Source organism: Cyprinodon tularosa, unplaced genomic scaffold (genome assembly GCF_016077235.1).
Source record: "Cyprinodon tularosa strain WSP-4 unplaced genomic scaffold, ASM1607723v1 ctg390, whole genome shotgun sequence".
Lineage (NCBI taxonomy): Eukaryota > Metazoa > Chordata > Actinopteri > Cyprinodontiformes > Cyprinodontidae > Cyprinodon > Cyprinodon tularosa.
The window spans coordinates 888,227-903,516 of NW_024039108.1; the positions used below are offsets into that span (position 1 = coordinate 888,227).

At 37.6% G+C, this 15,290-nt stretch overlaps 1 protein-coding gene and 1 long non-coding RNA gene across 2 annotated transcripts in view; one reads left to right on the top strand and one right to left on the bottom strand.

The window, feature by feature from the left end:
- LOC119791452 (integrin alpha-5-like) overlaps window positions 1-15,290 on the bottom strand; it is a 112,272-nt gene that overhangs the window by 38,576 nt on the left and 58,406 nt on the right. Inside the window, exon 18 of the mRNA XM_038297559.1 lies at window positions 13,742-13,876. Coding sequence (XP_038153487.1) covers window positions 13,742-13,876 — 135 coding nt within the window. The remainder of the gene's footprint in view (window positions 1-13,741; window positions 13,877-15,290) is intronic.
- LOC119791453 lies at window positions 4,764-5,568 on the top strand. Its single transcript, XR_005281864.1, has 3 exons — window positions 4,764-5,010; window positions 5,096-5,162; window positions 5,270-5,568. It is a non-coding gene; the product is annotated as an uncharacterized LOC119791453 (long non-coding RNA).

Here is a 15,290-nt window from a genome sequence, read left to right on the forward strand (position 1 = left end):
AAGATGATGTTTCTCGCCTAAAGGGAGAGCTCATGTCTTTGCAACTATCCATAAAGACTATGACTGAGGACATTAGAGCCGGAATCAAACCAGCTCAAACCTGTCAACAGAATACAGAAATGGATCAAACTGCACAGACAATCTACCATAGCCTACCAGAAACAACATCACTTACCAGCAAACCCCGGTGGGAATCTACTGCTCAGCCTGGGATGACAGGTGTCCAAGTAGCACCAGGTGGCGCTACCTTTTTACTTAATAGAAGTCGAGACCTGGGGAAAAGTCCTGTTAAATTGTTATTTCCAACTTATGGAAAATTAGAAGACACCCCCGACCCTCTGCAGTATCTGGAACGCTGTGAGGATTATTTGGCCCTTCATTCCTTAACTGATGAGGAACTCATGGCTACCCTACGGAATGTGTTGCATGGCACAGCCAGAGATTGGTGGGACGTAGCCAGACACAAGGTGCATACCTGGACTGACTTCCGAAGACAGTTCCAGGCTGCTTTTCTTTCTGAAGATTATGAGGATGAGCTTGCAGAACGTGTAAGGACCAGAGTCCAAGGAGAGAATGAAAGCATCAGGGATTTTGTGTACATGTACCAATCCCTATGCAGACGCTGGAAACCACAAATTTCAGAGGAAGAAATTGTCAAGCTGCTTCTGAAAAACATAAATCCAACACTGGCCAGTCAGCTAAGGAGTAGTAGGCTAACTACTGTGGATGAACTTGTCCGCCTGGGAAAACAGCTAGAGAAGGATCGAGAACATCAGCAACAGTATGAGTACCGGAAACAAGCAAGTTTACCATCTAAAATAAATGAACCTAAACCTCATGACAATGAAAACACAGTAAGGCAAAGACAACCAAATTACAACCGAAATAACAATCGGCCACACCAACCATTCTGCTGGCGTTGTAAAGGAAATCATCCTCCAGCAACTTGCCCCCATGGTGGTAACAATCGATCATTTTCTCCAAACCTCCCTCAGCCAAGTAGCAGTTCATCCCAACTCCCATCAGCTCAAAGTTCAGCGACTCTTGGTTCCCTCACAAACTCTCAACTTCTGGACCAAACCTGTTCTCCAGCCACATCAACAACTAAACCTCTGCCTTCTCAGTTGATGGTTCCCATCACTGTCAGTTCCTGGAAAGGAGCTGCTATCTTGGACACAGGTTCTTCTTATACGCTGATGAATGAGAGAGTATGGAATGAAATCAATGGAGTGATAAAGCCTTGGACGAGAGGACCATTATATTTGGCTGATGGTGAAGGACGGCATCCCCTGGGATGGAGCGAAATCACTATCACATTGCAAAAACAGTCAATCACCTTACCATGCGTTATTCTATCTGCTCAAAACCTCACTTTTCCTGCTGTCCTTGGTCTTGATTTCATCTCCCTCTCTGGCCTGCAGTTTGATGTGTCAGAAAAACGTTATTGGTTCAAGTTCAACAGAAAACAACATTACAACTTTCTTCAAGAGTTTGCATGTTGGCCAAATGAACCCCATCAGCAACTTGCCTTTTTCTCTGCAGTGGCTCCTGCTACTCTGGTTGCCCTTGGGACCAATGATGAACTGTTGCAGAGGGCAGTTCACACTACACACCTGGATGACTTTGGGAAACAGTCATTGTTATGCCAACTGCGTAACAATTCTGATGTATGTACCACAGAGTTGGGCTGCACGAATGTACTTACAAGATTTACCTTTCTCAAGATGTGCCAATTAAACAAAAACCATATCGAGTCTCACCTGCTAAACTTCAGATGATTAGGGAGCATGTAGATGAAATGCTGGAGAATGACATCATTGAACCATCCACATCTCCATACGCCGCTCCTGTTGTCTTGGTGCCTAAAAAAAATGACCCCAAACTACGTTTTTGTGTCGACTTCAGAAAACTAAATGCAGTCACACATACAGATGCATATCCATTGCCAAACATTCAGGAAATCCTGGAGTCTCTTTCTGGAGCAGTGATTTTCACTACACTAGACTTGAACAGTGGTTACTGGCAAGTCCGCATGGATCCAGAAAGCTGTGAAAAAACTGCATTTGTCTGTCCATATGGCCTCTTCCAATTTAAGGTTATGCCATTTGGCCTGAAAAATGCTCCAGCTAAATTTCAACGACTTATGGAAGTAGTATTGGGTGAACTCAGAGGTAAAATTTGTTTTGTATATTTGGATGACATCATCATTTACTCAACCACTTACCATCAGCACAGTGCCGATATACAAGCCGTGTTGGACAAACTTCGTGAAGCCAACCTTACAGTCAACATGAAGAAAAGCCAGTTTTTCCGTTCCTCCATAAAATTTCTGGGACACATAGTATCCTCATCTGGTGTTGAGGTAGATCCAGACAAGATTAAAGCCATTCAAGAATTTCCTGTACCCCAGAATATTAAACAGCTTCAAAGATTTCTGGGAATGGCTGGCTGGTATCATCGTTTTGTGCCTGATTTTTCTGCCTTGACAGAACCACTCAATGCTCTAAAGCGAAAAGGAGTCAAATTCCTTTGGACACCATCTTGCCAAAAATCATTTGATGCTCTGAAAACTCACCTGGTCTCTCCACCCATTCTGGGTCATCCAGATTTCAAACTGCCATTCATTGTTTATACTGATGCTAGTGATGTGGGTTTGGGAGCCGTTCTAGCTCAGCAGACTGGGTTAGGCACCGAGCAAGTCCTGGCCTTTGCCAGCCGAACTCTAAATAAAGCTGAAAGGAACTACTCTACTACTGAGCAAGAATGTCTTGCTGTTGTTTGGGCCATTGAAAAGTGGAGATATTACCTTGAAGGACGACACTTCACCGTTGTGACTGACCATTCACCTCTGATCTGGGTTTTTAAAACTCATAAACCTAGCACTCGGCTGATCCGGTGGGCTCTTCGTCTGCAAGAATTCTCCTTCACAGTGGAATATCGAAAAGGAAAGTATAACACTGTTCCAGATGCTCTGTCACGAGCCCCAATCAATGCCTCTGACCATTCACCAGTTACCTGTGCTGTCGTACTCCGGTCGCAACGTGACACTTCTCACCCACTCCAAGTGACAGATGAGAACATCTGGAAGGCTCAGCAGCAGGATCCTTTCGCACAAAACATTTACCAACAAATAATGGACAAAGGAACAGTACATGAGTCGCCAACAATAAAGTACACTATCCTGGAAGACAAGGTTTACAGAGTTGTTCAATTACCACACAAAACTCTTTACCAAGTCTATATTCCACCATCACTCCGTCAACAGTTACTTCATCACAATCATAATGACCCTTTATCTGGACATTTTGGACGATACAAAACCTACAAACGGTTACAAGCCTTGGTGTATTGGCCGAGGATGAGCATTGATGTTCGGGACTATGTGAGATCCTGTCAAGTCTGTCAAATGTACAAACCTGAAACCCGAAAAGCTCCTGGCAAGTTGCAACAGACAGAGGTGAGTGCACCATGGGAGATGTTGGGCGTGGACCTTATGGGACCCTTTCCACGGAGTTCTACTGGTAATGTCCATCTACTTGTTTTTGTGGATTATTTCTCACGGTGGGTTGAAATGTTTCCCCTCCGCAAAGCTACTGCAGAAATAATTTCCCAATACTTGACCAGAGAGATTTTGACACGATGGGGAGTGCCAACATACATTCTCTCTGATCAAGGTCCACAATTTATTTCTTCTGTATTCGAGGAGACCTGTAAAAGATGGAATCTCACACCAAAGAAAACCTCTGCATATCACCCACAAACTAACCTTACGGAGAGAGTTAATCGCAACATCAAGGCTATGCTCTCATCCTATGTCAGTAACAAACATAAGAGTTGGGATAAATACCTACCGGAATTTCGGTTTGCTTTAAACTCTGCAGTGCATGAATCTACTGGTGTGACTCCAGCTGAACTCAACATTGGACGACCTCTGAAAGGGCCTTTGGATGCAGAGCTGAGTCCAACCCTTTGTGACCCTGACACACCTGTCTATGCTACAGTAAAACAGATTGCTGAGCTCCGTGAATTTGCTGATGTCAATCTGAAAAAAGCTAAGCAGCGACAGAAACACAACTATGACCGTGGAAGAAGAGATGGAAACTTCTCAGAAAGAGACCGTGTATGGATTCGTTCACACCCTTTATCAAAGGCTGATCAATCTTTTATGGCCAAACTTGCTCCACGATGGAAAGGTCCTTACAGAATCATGAAAAGGACTGGCCCTGTAAATTATGAAGTGGTTCTGGAGGATACTGGAGAAGATCTCCGCGTGGTTCATATATCGCAGATCAAACCTTGTTTTCCTACAGCAGAAGAAGTGGAAAAAGAGCAACACAGAAAAGTTCAGGAACTGTTCCATGAGGAAAGCGACCATGAAGATTTCCATGGTTTCACTTCTTCTGACTTTTAAATAAAAGTAGATAACTTCTAATAGAGAGTTGAGCATTTAAATTACCTCTCTCATAAGAATGTCAACACATTGATCGCATACAAAACAGCAAGCTTGGAGAAAATCTAAGATTGAAGTAATGAGGCGTATAAAGGATTTTTCACCCTACTAGCTCGGGACTTCTCAAGGGGGGGGGTGTGTGACAACCTGCTTGTTGCACAGAGCTGGCTGCACCGTTATTCATAAACCCTCCTGCTTCTTCACAGCTCAAGACACACCTTCTTTACGCCCATTTAACACATGCACTTACCTGATTGGTCCGCTGTTCAATCTGACTCCTAGCTCCAGTTTGAAAAAGTCAGTGTCTCAGCAGACAGCGTAACAGAAACAGCTGCTGCTACTACGTCTGCATATTCCGTTCTATCGACCAGTAACAAAGTCAGTCCGAGGCCGTTTAATCCCTCGTGCTTTCAGTATTTTGCCACTGTTCTGGATCCCACCGATCATTAAGGAAAAGGAGAAAACCAAACAAACAAAGAAACTTCATTCTGTGCTCCTGCCGTGCTGACGTGTCATCACAATTACCCGGAAGCCGGTGACATCACAGTTAAAGGTCCTCCGTAAGTGCTATACTTACTGATAATATAAATTAATAATTTTGCCCCATTACAAAAAATAAAATAAATTTTAAATATATTCATCTAGTGAAACCAACAACAGAAAACCTGTTCCAGCGCCTGCCTCTGAGCAAGATTATTTTCTCATCAGACCTGTAAGTCCATTCTATGTATGTTTGTTTGTGCTGTTTTTTTATGCAATTGTAGGACTTTTGTTGTGTATAGACACTTATGTTTTTTATTTTCTCTTGTTATTTCACAGCTCTTGCTGTGGGGCAATCTATATTGGAGCCCTAATCCGTTGGATTATAATGGACATTTATTTTTGGAGAAGAATTTTGTGATTATTTTTTGATGGCTATATATTTATTTTTCTTTTTGAAATACAAGGACTGTTAAGCCTAATTTTTTGTTGTCTTTTTGTGAAAAGTTTTCATTCCTTATTTGTAAGGGTCTACACACGCAAAAGTGTATGGTCCTTGTGTGACTGGTTTAAAAATCTATATATATTGATCCTACTTGTCAGGAGGGATACCTGACTGGCACCGCTAAAAAGTGACAAATACCCTGTTAAAAAAAAAACTAAAACTAAAATAATTAACCTTGTAAAAACCGTCACATAATTATCACATTTATGCAATATAATTATCAACTTTATACAAAATAATTATCACATTTATGCAATAAACTATCACGATTATACAATATACAATCACGTTTATACAATATACTATTATGTTTATACAATATACTATCACGTTTATACAACATACTATCAAGTTAATACAATATAATTATCACGTTTATACAACATGCTATCACGTTTATACAACATACTATCACGTTTATACAATATAATTATCACGTTTATACAACATACTATCACGTTTATACAATATAATTATCACGTTTATACAACACACTATCAAGTTTATACAATTATCACGTTTATACAACATACTATCACGTTTATACAATATAATTATCACGTTTATACAACACACTATCAAATTTATACAATTATCACGTTTATACAACATACTATCACGTTTATACAATATAATTATCACGTTTATACAATATACTATCACGTTTATACAATATAATTATCACGTTTATACAACACACTATCAAATTTATACAATTATCACGTTTATACAACATACTATCACGTTTATACAATATAATTATCACGTTTATACAACACACTATCAAATTTATACAATTATCACGTTTATACAACATACTATCACGTTTATACAATATAATTATCACGTTTATACAACACACTATCAAATTTATACAATTATCACGTTTATACAACATACTATCACGTTTATACAATATAATTATCACGTTTATACAACACACTATCAAATTTATACAATTATCACGTTTATACAACATACTATCAAATTTATACAATTATCACATTCATACAACATACTATCAAATTTATACAATTATCACGTTTATACAACACACTATCAAATTTATACAATTATCACGTTTATACAACATACTATCACGTTTATACAATATAATTATCAAATTTACACAACACACTATCAAATTTATACAATTATCACGTTTATACAACATACTATCACGTTTATACAATATAATTATCACGTTTATACAACATGCTATCACGTTTATACAATATAATTATCACGTTTATACAACACACTATCAAATTTATACAATTATCACGTTTATACAACATACTATCAAATTTATACAATTATCACGTTCATACAACATACTATCAAATTTATACAATTATCACGTTTATACAATTACCACGTTTATACAACATACTATCAAATTTATACAATTATCACGTTTATACAACATACTATCACGTTTATACAACATACTATTATGTTTATACAATTATCACGTTAATACAATATAATTATCACGTTTATACAACATACCATCACGTTTATACAATGTAATTATCACGTTTATACAACACACTATCAAATTTATACAATTATCACGTTTATACAACATACTATCACGTTTATACAATATAATTATCACGTTTATACAACACACTATCAAATTTATACAATTATCACGTTTATACAACATACTATCAAATTTATACAATTATCACGTTCATACAACATACTATCAAATTTATACAATTATCACGTTTATACAACACACTATCAAATTTATACAATTATCACGTTTATACAACATACTATCACGTTTATACAATATAATTATCACGTTTATACAACACACTATCAAATTTATACAATTATCACGTTTATACAACATACTATCACGTTTATACAATATAATTATCACATTTATACAACACACTATCAAATTTATACAATTATCACGTTTATACAATATAATTATCACGTTTATACAACACACTATCAAATTTATACAATTATCACGTTTATACAACATACTATCAAATTTATACAATTATCACGTTCATACAACATACTATCAAATTTATACAATTATCACGTTTATACAATTACCACGTTTATACAACATACTATCAAATTTATACAATTATCACGTTTATACAACATACTATCACGTTTATACAACATACTATTATGTTTATACAATTATCACGTTTATACAACATACTATCACGTTTATACAATATAATTATCACGTTTATACAACATGCTATCACGTTTATACAACATACTATCAAATTTATACAATTATCACGTTTATACAACATACTATCACGTTTATACAACATACTATTATGTTTATACAATTATCACGTTTATACAACATACTATCACGTTTATACAATATAATTATCACGTTTATACAACATGCTATCACGTTTATACAACATACTATCAAATTTATACAATTATCACGTTTATACAACATACTATCACGTTTATACAACATACTATTATGTTTATACAATTATCACGTTTATACAACATACTATCACGTTTATACAATATAATTATCACGTTTATACAACATGCTATCACGTTTATACAACATACTATCAAATTTATACAATTATCACGTTTATACAACATACTATCACGTTTATACAACATACTATTATGTTTATACAATTATCACGTTTATACAATATAATTATCACGTTTATACAACATACTATCACGTTTATACAATATAATTATCACGTTTATACAACCTGCTATCACGTTTATACAACATACTATCAAATTTATACAATTATCACGTTTATACAACATACTATCAAGTTTATACAATATAATTATCACATTTATGCAATAAACTATCACGATTATACAATATACTATCACGATTATACAATATACTATCACAATTATACGATATACTATTACATTTTTACAGTATACTATAGTAACACTATCATGTTTCTCATGCTTATGGTTTATCTTATCCACTGTGCTCACTTAATGTTTCAGTTTGTTAAATATTTTTACTGTGTGACCAGAGTTTCAGTCCTTTGATAACCTCATTTACCCTTCGCTTGCTTTAACACCTCCTGCTCCCAATTAGATCACCTGTATTCAATAATTGAAGCTTTTTACTGGGTAGCTTACCACTTCCTATTCATCAATGTGGTCAGTCTGGCCACATTTTCTTATCTCAGAAAAGTTAAAACTACAATGATCCCAACGCACAGGGATTCAGTCGTCAGATAAGCTTGAAAAAAGAAACAAGTGGCAAGAAATTTCACTACCAAAATAATAACAACAATAATAGTGAACCTAATTCATTAGGTGTCTTGTGAAGGTGATTAGTTACACTGGAGTTTATTAATAGATTCACATCACTCTTGAGAAGAGCTTTCCACATCTCACTGGTATGCCCTACTTTCATTTTACACCACATGTTTAGAGCCCTTTAACTGTTAAGTATAGTTCCTGTAGCCAATCACTCTGGTTTGAAATGATGTTGACTCAGGCCCTGAAAATCACTGTAGAACCGTATCCTGGCGTGGTTACAGCTGCAGGTCTCAGAGACGTTAATTTAAAACTAAGAAGACAGAATAAATCTGCTGCTCTAAATTGATCTGCTACAGTAGGGGCTATTTAAAATGGCCCTTCCCAGTCAAACGCCAGCCAAATGGCAGCCCACTTCCCTACAACTCCCAGCAGAATCCCCTCCAACTTCCAGCCACTGGTGTGACTGCCTCTTACATATTTTTTTTACTCTTACTCCACCCTTTCACTGAATTACAGGGTCTGACCAGGAGATGACGTTTCTTTTTAGATCTTAATGTCCACAAATCATGACAGAAAGAATATTTTAGTACAACGATTGATGTTTAAAAAGGAATTGTAGAGGACCAGCCATGGGTCCATCAAGGAAAGTGGGGAAATTTTGAATGGCTGCTAATGTAGATTGTCTGTTAGTGCAAACATGCTTGATGGGGAGGCACGAGAGCGTGCTTTTTGGTTATTTGTGATTCATTTTTGCACCAGTAGATGGAGTAAATCTTAGTAAATAAACTGAAAGCATTAATCTGAGGAAACAATAAAAAAAATATGTCTCATGGGCGAATTGAAGATATAAATTGGCATAACTACAATACCTTAGTACACCAATAAACAATCATCTGCAACTGCGTGCTTTTTTGGGGGGCAGTCTAAAACTGAAGGTGTACATTTTCATTTAATAAAACACATTTAAGGTTTTGGCTGTAATTTAACAAACCTGTGAACAAGTCTGATGTGAAAAGCAACGTGCTTTATTGAAATAAGCAGATGGGCGCTCACACTAAGCCTGGTTCTGCTGGAGGTTTCTTCCTGTTAAAAGGGAGTTTTCCTCTCCACTGTCGCTACAAGCATGCTTAGTGATAGGGATTGCATTCAAGTCAACGAGTCGATGCAATCAGCTGGTTTCCTTAGATAGAAAACTTTTAATAAATTTGAATGGATGATTTGGTGAGTTGTAAAGGGCCTTGAGATGATATGTGTTCTGAATTTGCTCTTTATAAATAATATGAATTGAATTAAACTGAAAGTATGCATCTACTGTATGGAAAACCCGACCTTTCGGCTTTCATTGAAATTCATACTGAAATGTTTCTGCCTTAGCTTACATGGAATGACTTCATGTGTTTTGAAGCTTCTGAGTCCTTCAGCGTCCTGATTATTAACCACTTTAAATAACAGGTCTCCCATGCGGCCTCTGGCCGCAGAACATTAGGTGGTGGGATCATCAGTGGATGGAAAGTCTGTTCATTTCTTACATTTAAGCTGAAAATAGATGGTGAAGGTTCTCAAGCTTTACAGGTCAAGAGAAAAAAGCTGTTCCAGGCATTTAAAAAACAATAACATACTTAGATCACCTTTAGAAATTATTCATTTGCAGGCGTTCATCCTATGCCTATCGGCTGAGCAGCGGACCACAAACAGACCATAAACAGATGTGCAAGAAATGAGCAGCGCCCCACCCAAACCGAGCCATCAGAGTCTCCTCTGTGTTTTTGCACAGCCATGACCTGCTGTTCCATCATCAACCTTCAAGTTCTCCATATATAAAACACGAAAACAGAACCATCAAGACCTCATGGGTGCAGTAAGCAGCTCTTAAGGGATCAGCATCTGACCATACATGTTTTTATGTATAGGAGAAACGCCAACCTCCACTTTCGGTATCGAGTAAAATTTCCTGCATTACCGTTACCATTTGGTGATCTGCCGTGTTGTGGAGATGTAGTCAAAATGTATGTTCGTTTTTTGTTGTTGTAAATCAGAAGACTTATTACATCATGTGGTGACCATCTGTTTAGTTCCTAAAATGCAAGGCGTGTGGCCGAATAAGTGGTTTGGTCTCCACTTGGTGTGATTATGTACGGTAATATTCAGACATACGGAGGGAATTTTGTTCAATTTTTGTTGTAAAAATAAAAAGGTTGAGAGAAACTTTGATGTTTTCTCTATACATTTTATATTTTATTTTATTTATAAATTTTAGATTGAATTATATGGATCACATTCTATTCACTTCTGGGTAAAAGTTTTCCTCTGGAGTAAGGCGTGAGGACTCATTTCTATTTTTCTGCATGGTCTCTGGGAAAAAATGTTATTAGTCAATGTGCGCATCAACACACATCAGGCGTTGAAGAGAATGCAAGTCTGAAAAAGAAAAACAAAATTTGATCCATATAATTCAATCAAAAATTTAAAAATTAGAAAAAAAAAATTAGAAAAAAGTGAAATTTTTAAAAACTTAAATACATAAAAAAACAGCTAAATTACTCCAAAAAGCTTTTAATGATCAAGAACTTTTATATCGGGATTAAAGTTTGTTAACAGTTCCCTTTGGAAAATCTGTCATTTGCTTTTAACAATAATAGACACAAAAAAAAATCACTCCATAGAAAAATACTTTTTCTCACAAAAATCTGACCAAAACCCTGCATAGAACTGATCTTTCTAATCAAATGTATCCAAATGACTGGCCACAATATAAGACAATTCTGAAAGTATATATATATACATATATATATATATATATATATGTATATATATATATATATATATAGTCCAGAAACTTAACTCAGATGCCACGTCATAAGTAGAAACATTGACACTTCAGAGAAAACATTTAGGCATTTTTGTTCCACAAGCATTGCCCTACACGGGACATTCCGGCCCCATTTAGCCAAATCTTTTTTTTATAACATAGAAAAATGAATCTAGTCAAATAAAAAAGTGCTAAAATGCAAAAAATCTTCCATAAGAACATCCAACATCTGCTGTGGAGCTGGGTCCCCTGCCTGGAGAGTGCAGCAGTGTGTGTAATTAATCCACAAATGTCAGTCCAGCTCGGCTCCAGTAACTGATTGGCACGTCCTAAACTTAAGTTTTAAAACAAAATAGTCAATGATTCAACTTACTGCTGAACTGCAGGGGGGGTTGGGGGGTGAGGGGAAGTTTTACTTCATCTTAACCGATGATAAAAGGAGGTTTGGACACCATGAGAGTTTTCATTCCAAACAGTAGAAACACAAGCAGCACGCATGATCAGCAGTTAATACACAGAGGGAGTTAAGTGAAGTCATGTTAAGTGTTTTTAAAGCCTCTGGCTTCATTCTAACCCATCTGCCTGCTATGTTACCATCTGTTTCCTGTTTACACGCATATATGGGTGATTAAACTTGCCCTTCTGTGTCACCTTTTGCAGAAATGCTCAATCCCAAACTGACAATACGCTGTAGGGATGCTGGTTTTGCTTTTATTTTTCTGACCTGAACAGAGAAGTAGATAAGAGCTGAAACTGAAGATAAGCAGCATCAGGGACTATAGGCTAATTTATACTCAGAAACCAGGTCGTCTGCGTGTGTCGCAGTTAACGCAGATATGCCCCGCCCCCTCCGCAGACAGTCTGCTGCACCTCTCCAAAATTGTAGGTGACCGCAGACAGTGCAGCAGACAGGAGGCCTCTGATTGGTCAAATCTACATCCGCTTGGTATATTACTAGCTTGTTTTGTTTTTATGACCGCCATTGTGGAAAACGACTCGTGCAGTTGGACCAGCTAGAAGAGTGAGGTGCGCAAGAAGACTGGGACCCTTTTTCCACCTGGATCCCCGCTCTTTTTGGCCCTATTGTCCCACCGTTGTCACACAAATTTGCCCCCACTTCCTCACCGCCTTGGCCGTATCTAGACCCACAGCTGGTTCCTGATTGACCCTCTTGCGTTGTGGCGTCGAATAACATAGGGCAGACCACGCTTCAATATTGGGCATAAATCAAAAATATCTGCAACAAGCTCACTGTGACAAACTGCTGCGGGAGGATAACCAGACCTTAAACCTTCAAGAGGCTGCAAAACACTCGAGATTGGCATGAAGGTTAATCCATAACCAAAACATCAATCCTAAACAATAAAACTTCAGATGAAACTGAGCATTTTGATTTAGATAATCAAAGCACTGAATTAAAAATCTTGAACAGCATATTTAAAGAAAGTCCCTGGATCTTCAGAATGAGATAAAGCTGCTGGGAAATTCCATTGGGACCAAGTAGCACTAAATTGGTGAATTAGAAACGACACTGTCAAGGAACTCTATCGACAGAGGAAACATGCAAGAGGAGGAGAGTTTAGTGTCCATCATACATTTTTTATTTAGAGGAGGAAAGCGGGGACGAAGATGATGTGGAAGAGGACGCCAGGGCGGCAGAAGCTTGGCTTGGTGTAGAAGGCTTCCAGCCGTTCATGTTTGAGCCCTTGCCTCGCAACGCTGCCAGTTCTGTTAGCTCTACGCCTGCTGAAGACACAGACGTCCATCCCTGTGAACACTGGGACGCAACTCAATGGGAAAGGAAATGATTCTTATTTCTTATTTCAACCGTTGCGTATATTAGCTGCGACATATGAATCAAGATGCTATGACCGAAAAAATTTTAATTGACAGATGACCGTTGATATATGATTGGCCGAATTTAGGTGTTCAGGCTAAAAAACCCCCACATATTTTAAGACAGGCTTTTTTTTTTAAATATAAATTTTCTAACTTTTGTGAAAATAAGGTCTGATAAAGAGTACATTTATATACATGTTTAAGCCAGAATGATTTAAAATTTAAATATGATTTCCCTAAGACTTTAAGAACAATGCAGCAGACTCTCATGTACTCTTAGACTGCTTCAGGCTGTGCCACCATTTTACCACCAGTGAGAACAAATAATTCATTCATTATGTTGGAACGGTCATGTTTATAGTGGAGCGCTACCAGTCGATAATGGTCCTACCTTCTGCTCTACGCGCTGCTCTGTCTGGTAATTCAGGATGGGACTGAGGCCGTGTTGATCTGGTGCCAGAGGATCCAGACTGAAGTTCAGGCTGATGTCAATGGGAGAGAGTTTATCCCGAAACTCCTCCTCAGCCTGTGAAAGAGACACGAGAGACGCGATAAACTAGAGATTTACGCCCTGGAGAAAGATCTAGTAGAGCAGCTCTACAGCAGGAATTATGCTTCACTCTGTATAGTTATCTCTATCGGTGGTTTCCAGGTTGTATTTGTGGCTTTGGAGCAACAAATCTGTCTTAATGAAAAATAATATCGATAAAAACATAAAAATAAAATTTCTGTAATGTTATTACAAATAGTAGTACAGCATTAAATAACATCTCTGTAATCCACCTATTATCGGTCCACCTAAATTGGTGGGTTATCACCCCCCCCCCGGAAGAAATAAAAGGTCATCGAATGAATCAAATTGTATTTCAATGATTAAGTAACTCCCTCGGTCCTTTATCTAATGTTTACCAACATGACTTCAACATCTTAACCTTTTCAAATTTTGGGTCACGACACTCCAGAGGACTTTACCATATTAACTGGAGAAGCTGTGCAAGTGAAGTTAGACAATGTAATTTGACAACATGCAGTAATGTATAAATGTTTTAAATCAGGATGGGTCCGGATTAGCCTTAGGTAGGTCCGGATCCGGACCGCGGTCCGCTAATCCGTGACCTCTGATGTTGGCTATTTTGTAGAGATTAGTAAACTAAAAATATTCTGAAAATCTAAACAGACTGTAGGACCAGCTGAGGGTGAAAGGAAATGCTTGTGGCATGCAGAAAATGTAATTCGTGAATTTTCTCATATTGGAAACATTTTTGGTTCGTTTTTCCAATTGTTAGGTTTTTAAGTTATTATTGAACAATTTGCAACTGTTCATTATTTTTAAGTGAAAATAACTATGAGTGTTGAAAAAATTCTAAATCATGGCACAGACTCTGCATCAAACTGACTATATCACTGTGTTTTTTTGGCATGGTCCGACCAACTGCTTCAAAGCTGTTTAACCAGGGGCAGCCCTCTCTTCGGAGGAACTGTAGCAATGTTGACAGTTTATTGGAAAATCTATGTTAAAGTATAGATTGTTATTCTCTAGAAGAGACTGAAAGACCATGTTGTTTTTGTCATGTTAGCTAAACAGACCAGGATAATTGCCTAAATCTGTTAATTATTCTTTCCGTTTTCTCATTGCGTAACGTCTGCTTGTAAGAGCCAAGGTTAGAAATGTGTTTTTGCATTATCCTGTAGTTAGCATAGGTTTATACCTGTACAAAATGTACAGTAGCAGCCATTCAAAATGGTCCTTCCCAGTCAAACACCAGCAGAATGACAGCCCACTTCCCTGGAACTCCCAGCAAAATCCCCTCCAACTCCCAGCCACTGGAGTGACCCCCTCCTTCTCCTGGGTGTGCATTTTATTTACTCCACCCTTTCACTGAATTACAGCATCTGACCAGAAGATGGTGCTTCTCTTTAGATCTTAACGTCCAAAAATC